The sequence below is a fragment of the Elephas maximus genome, chromosome 3 (genome assembly GCF_024166365.1).
Source record: "Elephas maximus indicus isolate mEleMax1 chromosome 3, mEleMax1 primary haplotype, whole genome shotgun sequence".
In the NCBI taxonomy this organism is placed as follows: domain Eukaryota; kingdom Metazoa; phylum Chordata; class Mammalia; order Proboscidea; family Elephantidae; genus Elephas; species Elephas maximus.
Window position 1 is genome coordinate 199,104,245 of NC_064821.1, and position 24,853 is coordinate 199,129,097.

Genomic DNA, 24,853 nt, shown 5'->3' on the forward strand with positions numbered 1-24,853 from the left:
AATTGCTGGATGGGACACATCACACCAATTAGATTTAATGTCGGATCTCGTCTCCATAATCCAGTGTTTTCGTTGTCAATTGTCAGCTCTCAGCCCCACCCTCAGAGAAGAGAAAGGAGGTTCCAAGTTTATTTCCAGCCTGATGTCTGATACCTGTTAATAGCGAAGACTCATCTGCTGACATTGTGATTTAGGTTTCTAGCTTTAGATGAGACCACCCCTGCAAAACAAAACAAAAACTAGTGCCAACTCATAGCGACCCAGACCCAATAGGACGTGTCCCATAGAAATTCCAAAGAGTGGCTGGTGGATTCGAACTGCCGACCTTTTGATTAGCAGCCAAACGCTTAACCACTGTGTCACCAGTCCATAGGATTATCTGTAATTCTGGTGTCAGAAGCCCCGTTTCTGATTCTTCGGGCTCTTTTGAGGTCTGCGAAGCAGACTAGCATTATGGGAACATAATTCACACTAAACCCGCCAGACAATCAGGTAGTGCCATGGCAGCCATGGTGTAAAACTACACAATTGTTGTGGAGCACTGGGGTGTGCTCTTGCAGGGCTGGGGACACCCAAAGTCCTCCCTGCTTCTCTTTACCCTTCTCCAGCTCTCCTGCCTGGCACGTGGTGGGCACCAAGTGAGCGCGTGCAGGAGCGAATGCAGCGACTTGGCTGATTCTGCAGTCCTTGTAGTCTTAGTGCTGAGTCACTTGCGGACCTATGCTGTGAGAAGGGGGAATAAGGAGAGGCAAAGGTTTGGGAGAAGAAGGGAAGTGTTTCTTAAGGTTCTCTATCTTTGGACAACCACATTGCAGATGAAGATGGCTCTGTCCCCATCTTTCGTCAGGGTAGAATGGGTGACCAAAAGAGATGAGATCAGGCCTCAAGAAATGTTTTCATCAGGGAGGAACAGAAATGCTCAAAGAGGAAGAGAGATTGAGAGTCTTCTTTCCTGGGATTTCTTAATCACAGGGTTGGGTGAGGAGGGATCGGGATTGGAAGTTCGAGGATGTGGAGATGTTGAGAGGGCCTTGCCCTGCCCTGGAAGAAGTGTGTGAAGGTGCTTTTTAAGCGACACTATTTAAGTTTTTTATTTTTTTATTTTAGGTAAGTGCTGGGTTGCACAGCAATAGTACTAATGATAATGTAATTCCTTTGCTTTCATCCGCTCCAAGGGGAACAGGGACTTCCACAACCTAGGCAGACGGTGGTGGTGGTGGGGTCGCTGTTGGTGGGTTCATGAACTCCAACTGGTTTCTTAGCGTACTCTGAGGCAGAAATGCCACAGTTGTGTCGGATATTTTGTGATTTCCTACAATCCCTATGTTGTACCCTCGACTCCAAGATACCTAAAACTCCTGGGGTCGAGCCTTGCATACCTGGGGTTAGGGGACCTGACTGGCCAACACATTTTTACTCTTAAAGGTTTTTTTTCGGAGAAGGCCCCTTCACCTCCCCCTCCAAACTTCCCAGCGCCGTCGACGTCTTCCCCTCCCCCGTCCCCCCAGGGCAGGGTTCCCTTTGTAATTAAATCTGATGCTCAAACCAGAGGGGAGGAAAAAAGTGTTAATGAGGTAGCGTCCCAGACTGACTGGGCGGTCGTCGCTCGCAGCTAGAACACCGAGTAATTAAATTGTTTTGGGGAGGGGGGATATGGTGGCGATGGTGTCAGGGAAATCCCCGTATGCATGGGGAGGAAAAGGGGAGCGTTTCTCCCCACTAATTAAAATCGTGGATGACCCTCCTTTCTCGCAGTCCTAAGGGAAAATCAATCTTCCCACGTCTCAGATTCCACCGGTTTTCGTGTAGCCGGGATTGTGGCCCAATAGAAGAGACCACGGCCATCCAGGGGGTCTGAGGGTTCCTATTCCCACAGGGGAGTCGGGAAAAAAAGCCCTAAGAGGGACTGAGGACTGGGCCAAGGCCAGAAATCGAGGCCTTCCCCTCCCCACCGTCCCAAGCCGGGGTCGCAGCCCCGGGGCCGATTCCCAGGACCCAGGAGGGCCGCCGGGCACCTGGAGGCGAAGGGCTGGGGGAGCGGCAACTCCGGGAAGAGCGGGGCCGCAGACAATGGACGCGGCGGCGGGAGGGCCGGCGGCTGCGGGAACAGCCGGGAGGCGGAACCCGGGAGCGCGCGCTCCCCCGCCCCCTGCTCCCCCCGCCCCTGCTCTCATCCCCTCCCCCTCCGCCCCTTCGGCCCCCCCTCGCCGCCGGCTCCCGATCTGATTCCTGGTCCCCGATTCCTTGATCCTTGGTCCCGCCATGGGAGCCTGAGCGCCCCCCATTCCCCCCTGGCCCCCCGCCCCCGGGGCCTTGAGGGGGAAGAGGCAGCGGTTTGGGACGGAGCAGGGGGTGGCCAGGCTCAGGAGCCCCCCTCAACACCCGCCATCGCCCGCGCTGCCCGTCCGGGAGCGCGGAGTTCGGAGCGACCCGGAGCGCTGCGGATACAAAGGCGCCGGGCCGAGTGGGGCGCCCGCCGAGCCCACCGGGCAGCTCGCAGCGGCGGTGAGTGCCGGGCCGCGAGGGCGCGGGCAAAGTTTGCAAAAAAAAAAAAGGAGAGAAAAAAAACAGAAAAGGAGGACAATCGCGCAACGGGGCCAGGGAGTGCCCGGCCTTAGCGAACAGGATGGCTTACTAGGGAGGGGGAGCTCGAGGCGACCCTCTTCCGGTCCGCTCCCTCACTGCATAGCGAGCGCCCCCCAACTTTGGGGAGGGGGCGGAGCCCGGGCCTGGAGAGCCGGGGACTTTCCTGGGCCGGGGGCCCGGGACCCGGACCGGGGCCGTAATGATCCCAGGGGAGCCAGTTCAAGCCGGAGACTGGGAGTGTGTGTTGGAGGTGGGGGGAGAGGCGGTGGAAGGATAGGAGTCTGGAGGTATTGGAAGCCGAGGAGTGTCTAGGGGTGTATAATACCTCAGGAGAGTGAGGAGGGACGGGGCAGGTATGCGCTCAGGGTGTCGTGTGGAGTCTGGGGAGCCGGCCGGGGAGAGCAGAAGGGTTGTGTGTGCAACCCAGGGATGGGGCTGCCGGGCAGGAGACCTGGACACTATGGAGGCCGAGGGGACAGGCGCCGGCATCCTTCTCCTCACTCATCTTTACCCACTGGGGAGCAGTGGGCCCTGCATTCGTGAGTTTTGAGGGATTGGTGGAGGACCAGTGTGCATGATTCTTTGTTTTTGTGTGTGCGCACGCCTTGACGTGCTGCGTGTTCTGCAGGTGGGCCCCTGGGTTCGGATGTGTAGGTGTTTCTCTGTGCTGGAGTCAGGGAGCCGCCGACCATGCAGCTGCGGTGTGTTTGGATGTGTGCTTATGTGCACGCTCAGGGGAGAGGGGTGTGTGTATGTGTGTATGTACTGGCAGAGGGGTTTATGGCGAAGAGGTGCATAGGTGCTGAGGAAGGTGGGCGTGTAAAAGCAGAATGGAGCCTATGGGATAGGTGTGTGTGTGTGTGTGTGTGTGTGTGTGCGTGCGTGTGTGCCTGTGCACTGGGAAGGGGTGTGTGTGCATCTGTATTCTCTTGTGTATTACCTGTGTTGATGGGTAGACACCTGGTGTGTGTGTTGGGGGTACACCTCTCGTCTCTGCAGTCAGGTTTTCCTGGCAGGAAGCCCAAAGGGATGGTTGTCTGGTGGAGGATTCTAGGTTTCTTGGAAGGCCGTGCCTGGGTTCCAGTGCCTTAAATGTCTGAAAGCTATGGGTGGGAATGCATGGGCTGTCTTTTAAGGTGCCTGTTCATGGAGATGGATTTTCTGGACGAGGGTGTGTGTTGTGGGAATAGGGAGCAGAGAATCTGGTTGTAGTTCTGGAGGAACATGGGGGCCTGGAGAAGTCAGGGAGGAGAATAGGAGGGACTTCCTTCCCCATCATCAAAGGTTGGTTCTGGTGCTTGGAGAGGCTGCATTCTTGGCTTCTTGACCCAAGTTCAACCCCTTCCTACCCACCCCTAACCCCCAGTCCTTCACTCCCCCACCCCAGCCCTACTGGGGTTTGCTTTAGTCCTCTAACTCTGTCCTGCCTCTAAGGACCCTAAAGTTCCAGAGGAGTCTTGGGATCTTGGTGTGGGATGAAGGCAGGAGGTAGGAGCATGCCTGGAGGAACGAGAGCTGGTGGGGGACAGCCTGGGTTCCCCATCCATGGTTGGGGAAGGTGGCGTGTGGGTTCTGGGGAAGGGCAGTGGGAGGGGGTGTTTCATTAGGTGTCTCTGTGAGAATGTCTGTGTGGTTTATCACTTAGTTTCCCATTTTCCTGGAAAGAAGCATGATTGGGATGGAGCTGTTGGTGTGAAGCAAGGTCCGAAGGTGAGGAATAGGGCTGAGCCTGTTAGAGGACAAGTTCCGTGTGCTGTTAGTTTGGTGGGGAGTCAGCAGCTGTCCTGGAAATGGATACATTTCTCCCCAAAGAGGGAGCAACTACCTCCTTTCCCTCTCCCCACTCTTGTCCTTTCTGTTTTGGGGTGAATGGAAAGGGGCTGGACATTTTCTTTAGGACACCAGCCTTGTTCCCTCATCCCTACTCTCTCAGGTGTATTCTTGCTGATAGAAGTTAGGCCGCGGCACCCAGTATTAGGGGCTGAGGCTGTAATTGCACATGCCCGTTAAGGTTTCTGGGCAGTTGGTCCATTCCCTCTTTGGTCCTCAGGGCTCCCCACCCTTCCTAAGGCCTGGGGATAAGAGTAGTGGGGGTTGGAAAATGTTGGGACCAGGGATGGGAAGCAGAGTAGGAAAAGACTGAATTTAAAAGAAAATGCAGAGTACCCCAAACCTGACCTCTGTCTGATGGTTAGGGCTCCCAGGGCTAGCAAGACACTTGCATCAAAGATGGTGTGCTCTGGCCTTCTGGGATACCTCATTCACTCTGTATATACTTGCCTAATGCATGATATATTGTATCAGTGGGGGTCCTTTCCCAAGGGGGAGGAATTGTGGTCAGGCAATAGGAAGTGCCATCTCTGAAAGTACTTCCAGATTGGGAACGAGTGGCCACTTTAGCCCCTCCTTCCCCATTGTCTTGCTCCTGCCTCCTGTTTCCTCTAATTCTTTCTGGGCAGGCTTCTCTGGTATGTCTCCGTCTGCTCCTGGTCCTTCTAGGTCCCAAGAAGGGCCCCCCTCCCTGACCCTAGGGCAGGACAGACTGCTCATCCGGGTGCCAAGAGATCCTTCCAGTTAGAGGGGGAGTAAACTTGGCTAGAAGCTTTGGGGGGAAGAGGGATGAGATCTGGGACTTCCCTGATCCCCTCTGAGTTTTAGAGACTCCAGTCTTCTCCTTTTGCTTATTCCCTTAACAGCTCTTCATATTGCTAGGCCAAAGGGAGGAGTAGGCAGAGTTGGTTGGAATTAATACTTAATAGCTGTGTAAGCTTGGGCAAGTTATTTAACCCCCGTTCCTCAGCCTCAGAGATGTCTTAAGGCACCGTCCTCCAACCCAGGCTTAGCCTTCCACAGGGCATCCCAGGTTCCCCAGCAGCCTCCTTCCCTGTGTTTCAACTTGCTTTCAAATTCTGGCTTTGCTACTTCCTAGCTCTGTGACCTCAAACGAAATAGGTTATCTTCTTGAAGCCTCACCTGGAAAATGGAGTTAATAATAGCCCCCACCTCTGCAGTTTAAGGAGCTCTGGTGGCGCAACGGTTAACCATTGGCTCTTAACTGAAAGGTTGGCATTTTGAACCAACCCAGTGGCTCTTCGGGAGACAGACCTGGTGATTATACTCCCGTAAAGACTGCAGCCTAGGAAACCCTGTAGGGCAGTTCTGCTCTGTCACACAGGGTCACGTTGACTCAGCAGCACCCAACAACAACCTCTTCTTTAATTTTCTTATAAGGATCAAATGAAATAAGAGAGAGAGCACTTTGTACAGTGCCCAGCACATGGGAACACTCAGTAAGTGTTAGCTGTTATTGTTCAGGATCTGATTATTGCAAGGGAGAGGGCTCCTGGTGGTGGAACAGGAGGAGTAGACTTGGGTTCTGCTTTTCTCCTGGCAGGTCATGTTAGGCAAGTCACCTTCCCCCCAAGTCCCTACTGTCTGCCGGGCACTGTGGGAGGCACAGGGGATAAAGGGGCGCCAAGATAGGCTCCTTGTTTTCACAGCGAGCATAAACACTTCCATGAGCTGAATGAGTGAGCGTTGTATGGGGGTGTGTTGGGGGGACCACTGGGGCATAGAGGAGAAGTGCTTGGCCCGGGTGGGATGCCAGGGAAGGTACCTGGAGAAGATGTGTCCTTAGCTGGATTTTAAAGGTTGAGTTAGGGGGTGGGGGGCTGGAGAGGGCACTGCTGGTAGAGACCCAGCATGAGCAAGAAGGGGCATGGGTGTTCAGTGAACCACATGCCACTTGTATTACTGGGTCTTCAATGTGAAGTAGGGATTTGGCCTCAGTTTCCCTGCCTATAAAACAAGGTTAATCACCCCTTTCCATCTTCCTCCTAAGAGGTTGGTGGGGGTGGAGGTGTTAGGAGAGAGGAGAAGCTGGAATGGTTTTGCCTGCCCTCAGGTCTGGCTGGGATATGTTTCTAAGTTTGCACCCCTGCTGAGAATTTGCATTTCTACCCCAGATATACTGAGTCAGAATCCACATTTCAGCAAGATCCCCAGGTGAGTCTTATGTATAACACATTTTGAGACCCAAACCATTGCTCTACTAGTGGTTCTCGGAATTGGTCCCTAATGGGCAGTATTCACACAGCCTGGGAACTTGTTGGATATGCAGATTTGCAGCAGGGGTTCACAGCAGAATGAAATGATCCTATTCGAAGCCCCATTTTTTCCACTTGCTCTTTCCTCTTCTTTTCTGGGCAGCTTTCTCCTGTATGCATCTACCCTCATCCCTGTGGGTACCCATCTTCCTGTCTTAGTTGGCATCAACTCCCCCTCTCTCTGAATTGACCTGGCATTTCTTCTGTCACCCTCTCCAGGTGGGTAACACTGTTCCTGATGAGATTTCGGCAGCATAGACGAAGAAAGAGCCTTGGGAGTAAATCCTACTCACTCTGCCCCCACCTGGCCCACTCCCCCTGCCCCAGCAGCCTTCCCCTTCAGCAGCCCTCCCCTTCTTTATCCTGTTTCTGGATGATGAGACTTGGGCAGCCCTCTGTTACCCTCCCTCTGTTGTGACCTGATCTGCATAGAACTAAGGGGTTCAGGGAGAATCTTTGTATCCCTTTCCTGTGCCTTGCTTGGTCCCGAGGAGGAGGCAGAGGCCCCTTATATACCTTTGGAAAGGAGGTGGTACAGTGCTTGTTTGATGCCCCTGGCAAGGCAGGTAATTACAGACATGACAGCTGGGAATGGATTTGAGAGAAGCCAGGCTTGGAATCAGCAGAGCTGAGGATATCCTGGCAATCAGGGTGGGGCAGTGAGAGGGGAGAGTGGGAAGAAGCTGGGGGCCAGGGTGGGGTGGGAGGCTTGAGGCCCCTTCCCCTCCACTCCACACAGCTGGGTATACCTAGAGGAGTTGTGGGAGGTGAGTGGGGCCCAGGCCTTGCCTAACTTGTATGTGTGCTAGGAGGGAGGGGAGCAGAGGGGCTGGGGGACACAGGAGCCCCTGAGGAAAGAGGCAGAGAGTGGGAAGAGGGGTCTTGCCTGCCTTCTCATGCAGGGTGTGGTCTAAGTTAGGGAGGGACCCTCATCTGAGAGCTGGGGCCACATTGTGCCCAAAGGTGATTCCATTTTATTCTGGGTGAGGTCTTCTCACAGGGAATCTATGGAAACAGGAAGGGGAGGAGATCAGCTGTGCCCTCTCTAAATGAGAAGAAAGAGCCAGAAACTAACATTTATTTTCTATTATGTGGCAGATTCCGATATTCTGTATACATTATTTTATTGAGTACTCTTAATCTCCTGAAGTATAAATTATCATCCCCATTTTACAGATAAGAAAACTGAAGTTTAGAGAAGGTGAGCGACTCATCTAAGATACATAGCTCATAAGAGGCTGCACCAGGTCTATCTGGCTTCATTGCTCATCCTTTTTCCAAAATGTTCTCTTCACCTTTTCCTACCCTCATTCCTGTCAGGTCTGTCTTTGCTCATCGTTGCCTTTAATCTTGAACTTGAATAATCTCCCTCTCCTTCTGAAAAGTACACAAGAGTCCATTGCCAGCCTGAGGAGTAGAGAAGCCCAGATAAAGTCTACCTCTGAGGGTGGGGGTGAGACAGTGTCTCATGGAGAAACTTGGTCTCACCTCCAAGAACACCTTGTTTTCAGAACCCTTGAGCAGGGCGGCCACCCAGGACAGAAGCTCTCCTGGGGTTGCCCTCTTCCTCCCTGCTGGGCCACTGTTGAGGCTGGGGACTGTGTGAAGGGAGTGACGGTGACTTCCAGTCACCATAACCCAGGAAGTCTCGTCTGTGATCAGGAAGGGCCTGGCCCTGAGCACCTATGAAGCTTTCCAGAAGATCCCATAACACCAAAAAACAAAACCCAGTGCCATCGAGTCAATTCTGACTCATAATCCCATAAACAATACCCTTCAAAACCCCACTTTCACCTGAGAGTCCCTGGCTCTCCCACCCTGACCAGGAGAAAGTGTGTGTTTGGGTGTGTCTGGGGAGGGGGGCTCTGGCTTTTTAGGGTAAATCGGGGGTGGGGTGGGATGTGGAGAGGAACAGGTGCTGAGCCGGAGGTGTGAATGCAGTAACTTAAAAAACACCCAAGTGTGAATGGAAACACTTATTTGTTACCTGCTTTACTCCAGGAATGGAGGTGGAAGCATTATGGGATGGGGGATTTGAGACTCCTCAGAAAGAATGAAAACCTCAGGTGGTGGGCTTGTCAAGATGGTGGAGATTGGCACTTGAGCCTTTTAACTGGTTCAGTTTTCCTAGATAAGAACTGGCTGACTTGCCAGATCAGAGGCCCTGGGATGGGGTGGAAGGAGATTTTCAGGATGGGGAAACCCAGGTGTGTCACCCTTCACCCCCAGCCATGCTGCGTCTCACACCCTAGGCCCACTCTCCTGCTTTTGCCATACAAGCTAGTCTTCCCTGATGCTGCTTCCCATATGTTCTTCCCCCACAGCCCTTCCCACATGCAACTCTCCTCGTCTGTGTGCAAGCCTAAGGTTGGCTAACTTCCCCACCCCAAGTGGCTGTTTTCCACTTCCTTCCACTCTGAGGCAGAGGCAGAGGCTGGGCGAGGTCCCTTGGAGTCAGGGACAGTTGGGACCTACCTAGGACCGGCAGCTATGAAGAGAGGGGGCATTTTTGTTTTCAGTGAGGGTGGGAGTGTGGGAGCACGGGAAGTTGGCCCAGGGTTCAGCACAGCTTGCCCACCTCCTACTGTCCATCTTCTTTCCCTGGCGGACAACTCGAGGTGCCTGTTTTTCTTCTTGGCTCTACCACAGCTCACCTGGTGCGCAGGCAGGGGCCAGTCCTCTGCCCCTGCCAAAGGGGGAAGAGACTCAGAGCCTGGTGGGTGGGAATTGTGGGGCCTGCCCATTGGTGAAAATTAAATAGAGCATACAGGCATCTAGAAGCCCTGGTTACCTTCCCACCAGCCTAGCGTCCTGTCCCCCATGTTCTGGCCCCCACCTGGGACAGATGCCAAAGGGATTACTCACCCTCTGTACTGCTCCCCTATTAGTGTCTCCTTCCGGACCAACTGGGAACGGGTCTTGGGGAGGCTAGGGAATGGGGTGCTATAGTGTGTGTGTGTGCGTGGGAGTGTGAGTGTGCACACGAGTGTGAGTGTACATACAATGTGTGTAGCATGTTGGGGGCCAGGAACTTTATGAGAGCTGGGGTGGGTTGGCCAGAGAGAAAGCAGAGCAGGTCTCTACAGAACCTGCCTGGCTAGGGTGGGTGGAGCTGGGTGTGGCAGGCAGGAACCATTCCAGGTTTCAGAGGGGGAATACACGTGTGGGTGTCAGTGTGTGTAAGTGTGTCCATGTGTGTGGATTTGGAGGGTACCCTGCCTCACCACCTGCCTTAGACTGAGGGAAATTAAGGAAGTAGGTGGAGAGGGGCTTGGCTCTGGCTTACCCAGCTCCTTTTCAGTTAGAATTCAAGCTCAGGTATCCTGGCCAGGTGCCCAGTTCAAAGGCCCCTCCTGCTGGTGTTCCCTGCACCAGGGAATGGTGGTGAGAGGCTGCTCTGGAAACATAGACATCTGGGTGAACCAAGCACGGCCCCTCCCCCACTACTCAGTCCAGTTGAGAGAAGGATCCTACCCCCTACCCTGGGGCTACAAGTATGGTGAGCTCATGTCTAGGGCTGTCCTGGTTAACAGGGAGGGGGTGGGGGCACTCAGTGCCAGCTTGCCAGCTCCTGGGCGTCCTGGTCCTGCTCTTTGCTACCCATAGCCTACTGAAATCCAGTTGTCCTCTCTGGGCTCCCAGACAGCATTATTGCGCAAGGACGTGGGATGTAGGAGTGGGGGTGGGGCAAAATCCCCATCCCACTTTTAGTCTAGGGTCTGGGCCTGTCCCTTCTTCCTCAGAGCCTTTTTGTGGTAGTGGTGGGGGATGGGGATGAATGAAGGACCAATGAGATCTTTGGTCAGGAGTGGTGGATTGGTGGGCATAGAAACCATCCCTTTGGGGGCTAGGGGCTCTTTGGTTTTGGCCTGTCTTGGCTTAGGCCTGTCTAGTCTCTGTCCTTTTGTCACTGGTGAGAAGAGAGGGTAGGGTGGAAGTCAAGGAATTCTCTCCTATCCTGGCCTTCTCATAGACTTGCCTATTGAAAGAACCAGAGTCTAGAAAGAGTCCTGTGGAGGAACCAGATCTCACTCCAGGAGGAGCACACCTCCACATCACGGTGTTAATAAGGTTTTTCTAACATAAAAGGAGGCCAAAAATGGGCTTCCTCAGAGGTAGTGAGCTACCTATCCTTGGAATGTTCAAACAATAGCTCTGTACCATGGACTAGCCACCTTCTTTCTCTGGGCCCCACTCTTTAATCCGTAAAGCCTGGGGTTGTACCTCTAAGGCATCTTTCAGCATAGTGCTAGAACCTGCTAGAACTTACTCTCTCCTCCTGGAGGGGGAAGGGAAGGGTAAGCACAGGGAATGATGGAGGCACGGTCAGAGGGTTGGGCACCTGTCTCCTCCGTGGAAGCTGGATTAGGTGCCTGGATTTTTACACCATGTCAAATACCTCTGTCCCCCACCAGTGCCTGGCAGGGCTGCCTGTATTGAACACATCTATGAAACTCAGGGAGTAACTCAGGGAGAGAAAGACTGAGGACTCTGTAGTGGGACAGTTGTGTCTTCAGATTTCTGCTCTGTCTCATACCAGCCTTAGGACTCGGCAAGGCGCCCTGTCTCTCAGACCAGACACCTAGCTCTTTGGATATTGGGCTGGGAGGTTGGATTCCTGGCCTAGCTCCCGCCTCTCCTCTCCAGCCCTCCCCTCCACCCTCGTGTCCTGGGAAGGTGGGTATCCAGTACTTTGAGTGGAACCTGCATTGATGTCCTTGGACATTGGGGATAGGGAAATAGTTAATGGCACGTAGGTTCTTATCTGGATGGAAACTCTTTCAACCCCCACATTTACCCAGGTGTGAGGGCTAGGGGAGTGAAGATTAGAGAGCCGGGGGTAGGGGTGTCCACATGTTCAAACGACCCATGGTTATAGTGGGGAAGGGGGTGCAGGGCATATGCCGTGAGACCCAGTGCAAGGCAGACTCGCTGCTAAAGGGGCAAGGTGGGCAAACCCCCCATTCCTACCTGGAAATGGATCCAGGCTTCACCTTTCCACATCCCCATGATCCTTGTTGCCCACCACTTCTTTTGTGGCACTTCCTCTCTCACCCTAACCACCCAGAGTTAGGTCAGAATTCATCGCTGGTCACCTGGGGCCAGGTCATTGGGTACCACCTGTAGGCTCAGGTATCTGCACAATTCCATGGACTGCAAACCAGCTAGCCCCTCTCTAGCCTTCACAAACTAGAGGGACCCTCCTTCTTCATTGACTACCTGTGTAGCCTTTTCTCTGTCACCCAGCCACCCAGAGCCGGATCTCTACATCAACGACCTGTGCAGCCCTCTGTTCACTAGCTACTCCAAGCTGGTTCCTCACGAGTTAGGAGTCTGCCCTTACCACTGCCTGTGCAGCCCTCCTCTGAATTAGCCACTCCAAGCTACGTCAGAGTCTCCTTGCCCATTGTGGATTCATTAATTCTCTGTAACAGCTCATGAAATTCACAGAGACTATTACCTATACTTACATTTTGCCATTTATTATAACCAGAAAGGATACAAGTGAAGAGACCCATCAGGCAAGGTGTAGGAGAGTTCCTGGCATGAAGTTTCCATTGTCCGCCTGAATGTGCCACACCCTCTCCGGTGCCATGGATGTTCTTTCCAATCCAGGAAGTCCCCAACAGGGAAGCTTGAAGGTCCAGGGTCCCTTAGTATTGGGACCTTGATGAATATGCATGTTGGGGCCTTAATGCATAGTTAAGACCTATACAGTCGATGAATATGCATGACTGCATCATACCCCCCTTCCTTCCCTTCCTGAGTCCTGTTGCCAGGTGATGAGTTGGGGCCTTCCAACTCATTTGCACATGTTTAAGTGTTGCCTGGCTATTTTAGAAAACTAGACATCTTGATTGCTGGGGAATTCCAAGAGCTATTTTCAGGAACCAGAGAGGAAAGGCCAAATCTAGTTCTTTGTTCCATACCCAGGTTCTTTGTAGGACGCAGAGACCTTTAATGGGCAAGGGGTCTGCAGAGGTCATCGTGCCCATTCCGCTGCATCCCGACAGGACTTCCCTTGCCTAGTCCCTGACTGAGGAGAGGAAAGCCATTTGTTTAAAACACTGTCATTTCAGAGATCTGCCCCTGTCAGAGAAGCTTTGGCTTCTTGTCCTTGCTTCCATCTTCCCCTCTGCCCTCAGTAGAGGTGAGGAACAACAGGTGCCCTCTTTTATGTGCATGTCTGGATTCTGTCCCCTCCCTACCTTTTCTTCTCTGGCCATGTCATCCTGGCACCTATGGTGCTTTTTGCCAGCTCTGTCGTCGTCCCTGCTTTGCCTCCTTTACCCACCCCAGGCCTAAAGTAGCTGTTTACTGGGCTGTGGGTGGACCAGGATGCAGCAGTGCAAGAAGCGAATGGTGGTCACAGCTGAGTGCTGACTGGTCACCAGTCCTCAGGACATACCTCATATGTGGGTGTCCGTGTGTGTGTCCAAGGCCTTGTCAGCCTCTCTGCCTCCTCTCAGCGGGGGGATGGGGAAGGGTCTGTTCCTAGCCTGCATTTTGGCCAACACCAATCTCCCTCCACCCCAACATATCCCAGGACCTTACTCCCTCTGCTTGTTGCCAGGTTCTGAGTGTATTTTTTCCAGAGGCCTCCGATTGTTTCGTGAAGAAATCTGATCTCACAGCTCAGACAAAAGCTGGGGCCGCCAGAGGAGAAACCCCATTCTCTCCCCCTCTGTCCCTAACCGCCCCCCCATAACCTCTCTCGCTTTGGATGCTGGGTATGGGTTCCAGGACCCGGCTGCCATCACCTAGGCAACAGGGGGCTTTTGTTGCCATGGTGATCAATGTGGGAGAAGCTGGGCAGCCTGGACAAAAGCCCCCACATTCCCCCCAGCCCTCCCCCCAGCCCCCTTGGGATGATACTGAGACACATTCCATTCATTTTATTTCTGAAAGGCCTTTGGAAGGGAAAAGGGTCTCCTTTTTGTGATGGGCTCTCTTTTCCCTCCCTCTCTGCTCTCTGGCCTCCTTTTAACCCCAGATAATCCATGGTTGGTTTGAGCAGGGGACTGAGTGTGTGTGCTTGTGTGTGTAGGTGGGTGGGGGCAAGGTAAAAAGCAATGGGACATGTTCCCTTTTATAGCACCCCCCCCCCATGTGGCAGCTCCCTGCCCGGCACCGTCCAGACTCCCCTCCCCCTCTCAGCATCGCCATCCCTCTGACATCTCCACTTGTTGATTTCATCCAGTGATCCCCTCCCCCCCACCCTCTTCCCTGGGAACACTGCCCACCTGGGAGACCCTCCAAACCCCTGATTCCTGAGGCTGATTAAATAAGGCTAACTTCTGCCCTTCTCTTTGCTTGCCTCCCAACGTCCCCGCCCCCCCCAGCTTCTCTGATACTTGGGGTACCTGAGAGAACAGCAGATAGGGGGCTCAGCAACTGGGTTAGTTTTGGGCCCTTGTGCTGGTAGGGGAGGGAGGAGCGTGTTCAGGTGCTTTCTGGGCACCCTGACTTGGTTTGGTAGGGGCGGGAGAGATGGGCCTGGGGAGCAGGGCCCATATTGGCCCTTTAATAAGAAGGGGCTCTAGGCTGAGTGGCTCAGAATGGTTGGGAGGGGACTGGCACCCTTCTCTGGTGTGAAATATATAGGTAGGGAAAGCAAAACCGCATTAGCTTCCCTCCTGGGTGTGTTTGAAGTGGTGGTTCTGGTCGTGTGTGTGTGATCTAAACAACAGTGTTTATCTATATTATCTCTTTCCCCAGTCTCAGAGGAAGTGTCTGGGATTGGAGCATGAGTGATCCTGGAGCCAAGCTTATTAATTGCTGAAGTAATTACTAGCTGAGCAGTTTAGAAAGCACTTCTTTCACTCATGTGATCCCAAAATAAGCCCATGAAGTAGGTATATCTTCCCTATTTTACCGATGAGCCTACCAGACTACAGAGTACAGAGAAGTGAAGTAACTTGCCCATGGTCACACAGCTCGTCAGTGGGAGAGTTAGGTTTTGAACACAGATCCTTGGGTGCACATCCGAGGCTCTTCTAGCTGTTGGCTCTGGTGGATGTGAGTATTCAGGGTGAGGGTGAGATGTGGAGATTCTGGCTTCTAGTGTCTGCATCTAGATTCAGATTCACGCTAGTCCTTTCTCCCGTCCTTTCGCCACCCTCACTCTGTGAGCCACTTATTCTCTTTGAGATTCCATCTGAAATTCAGCTTTTAAGAGGAGAACTGGAAAGAATGGGCTGGAAACACAGCAAGAGAGATACAGGTGAGACATCTATGTTGAGAGGTAAGCCAGTAGAATGGGTTCTCAGGAGAGGAGGTAGAAGAAATCCAAGATGCAATTTGCAGACAAAGGGATGACAAAGGCCCTGTTTGTAGCAAAGGTTTTTAGAATGGTTTAGGGTTGGGTTAAGGTGCTGTGACTTTGTCTCCTAAGTGTGCCCCATCCCACACTTGCCTTGACGTGGGGATATTGACCGACATCACTAGCCCATGGATTGCCTCCGGATAACTGTGTTAGGAGAATAATTGGATGGATTTAGCATTGATTTCATCTTCCCTGAGAGTCAGAGAAGCATATTCATTTATTAGGTTGGTATCAATTACTTGCTCTATTCCCATGGGAGGGTAGGTGGCTATAAATATATATATCAATCATATATTTGTTATTCTCAGGTTGCTGGTGGTTTAGTTTTGTTGAAAGAAAGGTAACAACTGTACAAAGCAAATCCATTTCAGTGCTTAACATAATCGACCTCTCAGCAGCATTTGACTTGGTTTATTATTCCCACCTGGAAACACTCTTAAGTTTGTGGCTGCCATGAGCCTGCAGTCTTCAGGCACCCCTACTCCTCTGGCCTCCCCTTCTCAGCTCCTTTTCCTCTAGATGCTTTTACAGATTGGAATTCTCAGGAGTCTGGCTTAGGCTTTCTTTGTTATTTCCATCCACTCCCTAGGTGAGCCCACTCATTCCCATGACTTTGAATGGTGTTGAGACCTGCAGCTCAGACTCACCTCTGAGTCCAGGCTTCTAACATCCAGCTGGCTATACTTGACCACCTGTCTCATGGCCATGAACTTAGCATGATGAAAACAGAGCTCATTGTCTTCCTCTTAGAACTTGCTTCTTTCCCAGTCTTCCCCACCTTATTAAGGGCCCTCCCCTCCACCGCTTTGCTCAGGCCAAGGATTCTTGACACTTCCTTCTCCCTCAACCAATCGTTCACTAGGGCCTGTTGATTCTACCGCCAATGTAGGTCTCAAACATGTCTGTTTCTCACTCTCCGCCTCCCTCCTCCCCCCTACTCGGGGTGGATTAACCAATAAGCAAGGTACTCATGGGGTTAATTGTGTTTACTTACTAATCCGTAGTGAGCAATTTCACATGGGTGAAAAATAGGTGAAATTGGTCATTACAAATTAGTAAGTAAGCACAAGTAAACCTGTGAATACCTTGCTTATTGGATAATTCGTCACTGTTGCTGCTTTACCTTGGCCCAGGCCTGGACCACTGAGTAGCCTCCTGACTGATCACCCTATTTTTTCTTTTCCCTCTATCCAGTCTATACCTCCATAGCGAAAATCTTTTGAAGACTCCTTATTGCCCTTAGAATAAGAGCTGAGCTCTTCACCCCCAGGGTCTTTCAATAACTTGGCTCCTGGCTTTGTCTTCAGCATCAGCTTCCAGAGCCTTCTCCCTTCCTCAGCTCTCTCCCCACTGGCCTTTTTCTTAGTATCTGAACTCTTTCCTGCCTCAGGCCTTCACATGTGCAGTTCCTCTGTTCCACAGCATTTCCCTCTACTCTTTGCCTGGTTCACCCCTCTTTCAGGTCTCTTTTTATGTGGCATTTTCTCAGAGAGACCTTCCTGAACCGCACAGGTTAAAGTAGCTCCTGCCTCCCCAGGTTCTGTCTCATAGTTCCTTGCTCTTTTCTTTCCTATCACTGCTACAATTAATCATTTATGTATATCTGTTTACTTTTTAATATGCATCTTCCTTACTAGCCTGTAAACATTGGTCTGTTTCATGACTGTATATATACCCCAAAACCAAGCCAAACCAAACCCATTGCCGTCGAGCTGATCCCGACTCATAGTGCCTCTATAGGACAGAGTAGAACTGCCTCATAGAGTTTCCAAGAAGCGCCTGGTGGATTCAAACTGCTGACTTAACTACTATGCCACCAGGGTTGCCGTATATAACCAGGGCCTGGCAAAGTACATGGCTCATAGAAAGTGCTTTAAAAAGATTTGATGACTAAATGGATAAAGGTGGGAAGTAAGAGCTCAGAGCATGGTGATGACTGTTAGTAGTGGGGGGCGGGTCAGAGAGGAAGATAACATTGGGTGCCAGAGTCCGGGAGGGGTGTGTTTCTCTGAGAGGGTAGGGGCTGGGCTATGAAGAATGAGCAGGCTTTGGATGAGGGCTGGGGAAGAAGGGGTGGGGAGAAGGAGAGGTCATTCTTCTCTGCAGAATTAGAAAGTAAAAGTATAAATGAAAGGTGCTGTCCTCAGCCCATAAGTGGACAGGGAAACTCAAGACCTTGCCTATTTGAGGATATTAGGCTTTGGAGAATGGTTTCTACTTGCCTTCTCCTCTTGCCCCCATTGCATTAGCAGTAGTTTCTGTCCTCACTCTCACACACACAGACACACACATACAGACACACATGTACACTCACGCGCACACACACACACACTCACACACACACACACTCACACACACACACAGCCTTCAGGGGAGCAGCCGACCTGATCTGGCCAGTAACTCTGGGTGTGTTTGACGTAGAATTTGGGGACATGTGGTACCAAGAGAAGTAGCCATAGGCAGCCCCCTGTGGGCACACTCAGAAAGTGTGCATGTGTGTGGGGCGGGGGTTGGGGGGGGCGGGAGGTGGGATGGAAAGGCAAGGCAAGGCCTGGGGGTAGTCTTGAATAGAACCCAGCTGTTTTCTGCTCTCTAAGGTCTCCATTGGTTCAGCCTGTCACCTGGCCAGAGCCTGCCTTCTCCAAGCCTCAGTTTTCCTGCGCTGAGACGAGGAAAGCACTGCCCAGATTCTCCCCTCCAGGGTGTCAGGGTTAGGTCATTTTGGTTATTCTGCCCTGGGAACCCTTGCTGGCCCTCTTGCCCTTATCCCTGAACCCTTGGCACAGTCTGGAGGTTCTTTCCTGGAGGCAAGGCAGGAAGACCTGGACCCATTTGACAGGATAGGAACCTAGGTGGGAGCGTTCTTGGGCAATGGCTGGGCTCATTTGAGCTTCCTACAGTTGTCGTTTGGGGATGATCTTGTTTTCTGGGAGCTAGATCTAACCAGCTGCTTTTTCTCCTCAGGAGCGTCGCTTGATTTTCTCTGAGACAAGCCCACCTGTCCAGCAAAATAGAGTCCCTCAGGGTGACGGTTGACTTCTTGAAGGTGCCTCTTGGCCTGAAGAAGCCGGTGCTGAAGGAGGTGGCTGTGGGGCCCCCCAAGAGGCCCCAGCCCGCGGCCCTGGAGCGCTACAAGGCGCGGCGTTCAGACGCCATGGACACCGAGTCCCAGTACTCGGGCTATTCCTATAAGTCAGGGCACTCCCGCAGTTCCCGCAAGCACAGGTGGGTGTGCATGGGAGGGGGCAGTTGAGAGGTGGTGGGTGGGGGTGGCTGCTGAGAGGACCCTGTTCCTTCCCCTGACCTTCTGTGCCTCCCTCTTGCCTCCTGCTGCAGGGACCGCCGGGACCGACACCGCTCTAAGAGCCGGGATGGGAGCCGTGGGGACAAGTCAGTGACAATCCAGGCTCCAGGGGAGCCCCTGCTGGACAATGAGTCCACGCGAGGGGATGAGCGGGTGAGCGTCCAGTGTTTCTCAATCTTGGATGAATGCTAGAATCATCTGGGGAGCTTTTTAAAAACAGGTTGATACTCAGATCCTCGTGTCTGGGATGGGACCTGGGCATCAGTATTTTTTTCCAAGGCTGAAGGGACTTAGGGCAAAACCCGAACTTTTTAGACTGTCTTGGGGAAGCTAGAGTCTCCATCAGAGAGGGGAGGGGCCTAGAAACCTGGTCTCCCTCAGAAGCTGGGTCAGGGAGGGTGTCCTGTGTCCTATTTCCCTCCGCTTAGAGTCCCAAGCTAGGACCTTGTTACACAGGCAATTTCAGTAAAGATCCCTTTGGAGGCACCAGCCTTTTCCTTGGGAAGGGGGTGGTGGGACCTGGGCACTGTAATGGAAATTGGCTGGTTTCTCTGGAGCTGATGCCAGCCAATCCGGCTGGTTGAGAATCTGGGGGAGGCAGGTGGGTGGAGTCTGAAGGACCAGCCAAAATGTTTTCTGAGTCTTAAGGAGTGGGGACTCCGGCGCCCACTGGTGTCAGGCTGTGGAATAGTACCACCTAGGTCTTAGGGAAAGGAGGTGGGGGAGAAGGGGGTGCGGCTGAGAGGATGGAGGGGGAACCAGGAGGAGAGCTCTCTGGGACGAGGGTGAGCTGGTTGCTCTTCTTCTAACCTCTTGGTTCACCTGGTAGGGAGCATAGTAGGCAGAGCAGTCCCAGAATACAGCAGAGGCAGGATTTATGGTGACCCAGGGCTTGCTCATGTCTCAATCCTCCTGTTTTCTTGGTGGGAACATCTTAGAAGGCTAGGGGCACCCAGCTCCTTTTTCCTCAGAGGAAATCTTTGTGACTGACATTGGAAATCCCTGGCTCTCGGGATTAGATTGATAGCTGAGGGAAATGTTTTTTGTCCTTTTTCCCCCATCCTTGGCACCTGGCCTCCTGAGTTCTTGAAGTGATCGTGAGGTATGTCCATCCCCCCCAGTTGTTGGGGAGGAGGCCCTTGGAGAGGATATGTGATGAGAAGCAGTCCTGGTTCCTTGAACTGAACGTGGTCATCTCATTCAGTTTTTGTCTTCAGATCAGACTCTCCTCTCCCACCGGGGGCTGACAGGCACTCTCTTTGAGCGAAGCGATTGCTCAGCCTTCCTAATCACTGGCCCTGCCAGGTTGTCTCCTACACTCCCCGTCCCCAGTGTCAGCCCTGTAGCCTGAATCCCCTGGGTGGCAGGTTAGGGCTTCCTGTTCCCCCATGGGGCGAGGAGTAAAGAGTGTGGGCACCGAAGGCCACCGATGCTCTCGGAACTGCTCTGTGAGATGACCTCCAGCCACTGCAGGAAAACAGCCTGAGTGGACCAGACCCATAAGGGCACCTGGGGACCTCTGCCTGCCCACCCTGTGCCTCCAGCAGGCAGCCCCTGTGCTGTGGGTGTTCAGGTGATCTGCTAGAGCCACTGGGCAGACCAGAGACCCTGAGTGACCTTGAATCTGCACCTGTGTCTCCCACACCCTGTCCGGATCATTTCCCTTCTCCCTCTCTTCCCCCCGGGCTTTCTTCTCTTCACCAAACAGCTCTTGTCAGGTTGCTCCCTTGATCAGAAGCCTTGAGTGGCTATCTCATACCTGGAGAATGGAAGCACATTGCTTAGCCTGGCATTGCAGTGTGGCCTGCAAGCTTGACCCAGCTGCTCTTGGGCTCAGCTGCTCACGTCCTCTGAGTGCCTGAGCTAACGCCTCTCCTGCACCTGACCGCTCCCCCTCAGCCTTCTGCTGAAATCATGGCATGCTGTGGAGGCTGGAGGGACCTTAGGGAAGGATTCTAATATTTTGCCGTGTCAATGATTCATGGGGATCTTGTTAAAAGACAAATACCGGTTCAGTCAATGTGGGCTGGGGCCTGAGGTTCTGCATTTCTCATCGGCTCCCAGGAGATGCCCGTGCTGCAGGTCTGCAGGTCACATCTTGAGTAGCCAGACCTTAGCGACCCTGTGCTTCTCAACCTTGGATGGACACTAGAATCATCTGGGGGGCATTTTTTTTTTTTTTTTAAAAGGTTGATACCCAGATCCCATTCTCAGGGGTCCAAAAAACAAACAAAACTGGGTTTATTCTCAGGGGTAGAACCCAGTATTTTTTTCTAAGTTCTTTAGGAGATTTTAATGTGTGCACCTGGGTTGGAAATCACTACTTCAGTCCAGCTTTGTCCTTAGCTGTTCCTGCCCCTGAGGGTCAGCTCAGACCTAGGTGCCCTGGCAGCCTGCCGGTTTCTGTTGGCAGCCTGAGCAGCTCCCGCGGCATTTCTCTCGTGCCCTCTGTTCTGAGCTTCATCTCGGCTCACGCAGCTGCCCTCTTTCACTGACCAGTGTAAAAGTTCCCTGAGGGCCCAAGTCTTATATTTTTCATTTTGTTTTTATTTTATTATAGTAAAAAATATATATAACAAAACACTTGTGCCATTTCAACCATTTTACCTGTATGACGCAGTGACGTTAGTTACCTTCACAATGTTGCACAGCCATTAGTACTGTCCATTTCCATACTTTTCCCTGAGATATAATAGAAATTTAGTTTCTCCTATGCAGTGATGCTACCCATGCCTGGAAACCACTAATTAACTTTGGTCTCTGTATATTTGCCTATTCTAGATATTTCTTATCAGTGGGATCATATATCTGTCCTTTTCTGTCAGACATATTTCACTCAGCCTGTTTCCAAGGTTCATTCACGTCATAGCATGTGTTAGAACTTTCTCTTTATGGCTGAAAAAGCAACTCCTGTACTTCTGATAGGGGGCAGTGGTGGTTCAGTGGTAGAATTCTTGCCTTCCATGTGAGAGACCCGGGTTCGATTCCCAGCCAGGGCACCTCATGTGCAGCCACCATCTGTCTGTCGGTGGAGGCTTGTGTGTTGCTATGATGCTGAACAGGTTTCAGTGGAGCTTCCAGACTAAGACCGGGAAGAAAGGCCTGGTGATCTATCTGAAAATCAGCCATTGAAAACCCCATGGATCACAACGGTCAGATCCACAACTGATCACGAGGATGGCGCAGAATCGGACAGCATTTTGTTCCATTGTGCATGGGATCACCGTGAGTTGGGGGCTGACTCCACAGTGGCTAATAACAACAACATACTTCTGATATCTGTAGAGGCCAGGTATGGGCACGCAGCCCAGCTCAGTAAATACTTGGATGGTTGCACATTGTTGATGACTCTCTCTCCTTTCTGCCTTCTCCTTTCCCATGCCTCTCTCTCTGTCCCTCTCCCCTCATCCTTTGTCCTGTTTCCACTCCTCTTCCGTTTCTTCCTCATCTTCTCCCTGCTCCCTGCCCCATTGTGTGGCCCCCTCCTGCCTGTAGGATGACAACTGGGGGGAGACAACAACAGTCGTAACGGGCACATCAGAGCACAGCATTTCCCATGATGACCTCACACGCATCGCCAAGGACATGGAGGACAGTGTCCCACTGGACCGCTCCCGGCACCTGGGAGTGGCGGTGGGGGCCACGCTGGCGCTGCTGTCTTTCCTCACGCCCTTGGCGTTCCTGCTGCTGCCCCCACTGCTGTGGCGGGAGGAGCTGGAGCCATGCGGGACGGCCTGTGAGGGCCTCTTCATCTCCGTGGCCTTCAAGCTGCTCATCCTGCTGCTGGGCAGCTGGGCCCTGTTCTTCCGGCGGCCGAAGGCCTCGCTGCCCCGTGTCTTCGTGCTGCGCGCCCTGCTCATGGTACTTGTCTTTCTGCTCGTCGTCTCCTACTGGCTCTTCTACGGTGTGCGCATCCTGGACGCCCGGGAACGCAGCTACCAGGGCGTGGTGCAGTTTGCTGTATCGCTAGTGGATGCCCTGCTCTTCGTGCACTACCTGGCTGTGGTCCTGCTCGAGCTGCGCCAGCTCCAGCCTCAGTTCACACTCAAGGTGGTGCGCTCCACGGACGGGGCCAGCCGCTTCTACAATGTTGGCCACCTCAGGTGTGGTGCCTGGGAGAGGTGGGGGGCAGGTGGGGCGGCTGTAAGGCCTGTGAGGGCAGGAGGGCATGATGGGAAGGAGTTGAGTGCTTTGGACGTAGTAAGTTTTCAACACTGTTTGTTGCTTGCTATGAAGGGGTGTGTGCAGGGTGCTGGGGCAAGATGGGGTAGGAGTTACGAGTTGGGAGGATAGAACAAGCCATTAGAGATTGGGGATGTCAGAGAGAATGGACCAAGGGGGAGAAATACGTGGGGCATGAACAAACCAGAAATCAAACTTGTGGCTATTGAGTTGATTCTGACTCATAGTGACCCTACAGAACAGGGTAGAACCACCCTAGAGCCTCCAGACCCAGGGAGGAACCTGCACGGGTTCCAAGGAGCACCTGGTGGGTTCAAACTGCCAACCTTTTGGTTAGCTGCTGCTCTTAACCATTTTGTCACCAGGGTTTGGAATCTGTTTTCTAACCCTTTCTTGGAGGCACAGCTTCTTGTGAGTACTCAGTGAGTGGTCACTGAGATGAGTTGGCCAGAGGAGAGGGTCCCACAGGAAAAATAATGGGACAGCTGTTTAGCACCTCCTAAATTGTAGGCAAGATGCCTCCTCGGCCATACAGGGTTTCAGTAGCATCTCCTGGGTCCCGTAGAGAATCTTGGGGGTAGGGACGCTGGATGGGCATGAGGTGACCCTTGGCTGGGGACCCAGACCCAGTGCTCTTCCTCCCCTGGGCTTCAGCAGAGATGGACTAACAAGCCCAGCCCTGGGAAGGGTTCCTATTGGAAGCCTGGTAAGTGGACCTCAGGCCCTGAGCCAGGCTTCATGGAAGCAGCTTGTCCCTGTCCCGTGTCATTTCTTGCTCCTGCCAACCTGCCCTGATGTGTCCCTTTCCCTGCGCCCCTTGTCTGTCCCTTCTCCCTCCCTTGCCTGCCGTCTCCCCCACAGCATCCAGCGCGTGGCAGTGTGGATCCTGGAGAAGTATTACCATGACTTCCCTGTCTACAACCCTGCCCTCCTCAACCTGCCCAAGTCCGTCCTGGCCAAGAAAGTGTCTGGCTTCAAGGTGTACTCCCTCGGAGAGGGTGAGCGGCCCTGCTCCTTCCCTTCCTGGTCTCTCCCCAAGCAGGACTCCAAGCCACCTTCTCTCTATTCTCTCTCCCTCCTCTTCCCTTGCTTTCCCCTTTCCCTGGTCCATGTCCCAACCCTTCTGTTCTGTCATTTCCCCTGATTCTAGGTGGCTGGTCTTGGGCTGCTGATTCTACTTGTGGGCCCTTTAGGCTGTGGTGTGTCCCCCAGTCTGGTTCCTCTGTGTCTGCTCATCAGCCCATTTCTAAGCCATTTGGCCGTCTGAGCTCCAGAGCCTCCTGAACCAGGGAGGAACCTGTGTGGATTCCTCACTGCTTTCCCAGGGCCACTCCCAGAGGTGGCCAGGAGGGGTGGAGTGGGGGGCATTGCTGGGTGGTGGGAACAGCCTCTTCTGGACATGATAGGTGTCAGGTTGCTGTCCCTGGAGCTCCCATGTGGGAAGTGAGGTCAGCTCTGATGTGACCATCCCCTCTCTCCCCTGCTCCTATGCAGAAAACAGCACCAACAACTCCACGGGCCAGTCTCGAGCTGTGATTGCAGCGGCTGCCCGAAGGCGGGACAACAGCCACAACGAGTACTACTATGAAGAGGCTGAGCATGAGCGGAGGGTGCGCAAGCGCAGGGCCAGGTGGGTGCTGGGAGCAGAGGAGCAGGAAAGGGTGCTGTGGGATGGGCTTTGGGGTAAAAATAGGCTGGGTAGGGAAAGACCAAGGGGCTTGTGGCTGCTGAAAGTAGAGCAGCAGTGATGAGATGGTTGGGGGGGGCGTTTGTGTGTGTGTGTGTGTGTGTGTGTGTGTATATTAGTTTTCTGTTGCTGCCCATTATCACACACTCAAAGGTGGGAAAACACGCATTTGTTATCTCACAGTTCCATGGGTTCCAGTTACCTGGTCCTCTGCTCAGGCCTCGCAGGCTGAAATCGAGGCCATTCTCACCTGAGGCAGGGGTCCTCTTCCAAGTTCATGCGTTATTTGAGATTTTAGTCCTTGGCCTAGGAGCCCTTATATAGGCAGTTCACAACACGGCAGTTTGCTTTTTCTTTCAGGCGAGCAGGAACATGTCTCTCTTCGAGTTCTTTTTCTGTCATAAGCCGGAGAAAGCTCTGCTTTTAAAGGGCTTGTGTGATTAGATCAGGCCCACTGGGATTATCTCCATATCTTGGGTCAACTGACTCGGGACTTAAATTTCATCCACAAAATCTCTTTACAACAGAACGTAGAGTGTTTGATCGAATAACCAGAGCTGGGAATCTTGGAGGGGAGTGGGGGGAACTCTTTAGAATTGTGTCTCCCACAGTGGGGCAGGGGCCCTGTGAAGGATGTGAGCCTTACCTGCAACAGAGGGACC

At 52.8% G+C, this 24,853-nt stretch overlaps 1 protein-coding gene across 1 annotated transcript in view; it reads left to right on the forward strand.

Moving 5' to 3' along the window:
* The first annotated feature begins 2,219 nt into the window (after positions 1–2,219).
* VANGL2 (VANGL planar cell polarity protein 2) overlaps positions 2,220–24,853 on the forward strand; it is a 29,350-nt gene continuing 6,716 nt past the window's right edge. Inside the window, exons 1-6 of the mRNA XM_049880977.1 lie at positions 2,220–2,505; positions 17,983–18,243; positions 18,355–18,475; positions 21,818–22,425; positions 23,366–23,502; positions 23,999–24,134. Coding sequence (XP_049736934.1) covers positions 18,173–18,243; positions 18,355–18,475; positions 21,818–22,425; positions 23,366–23,502; positions 23,999–24,134 — 1,073 coding nt within the window. The 5' untranslated portion in view covers positions 2,220–2,505; positions 17,983–18,172. The remainder of the gene's footprint in view (positions 2,506–17,982; positions 18,244–18,354; positions 18,476–21,817; positions 22,426–23,365; positions 23,503–23,998; positions 24,135–24,853) is intronic.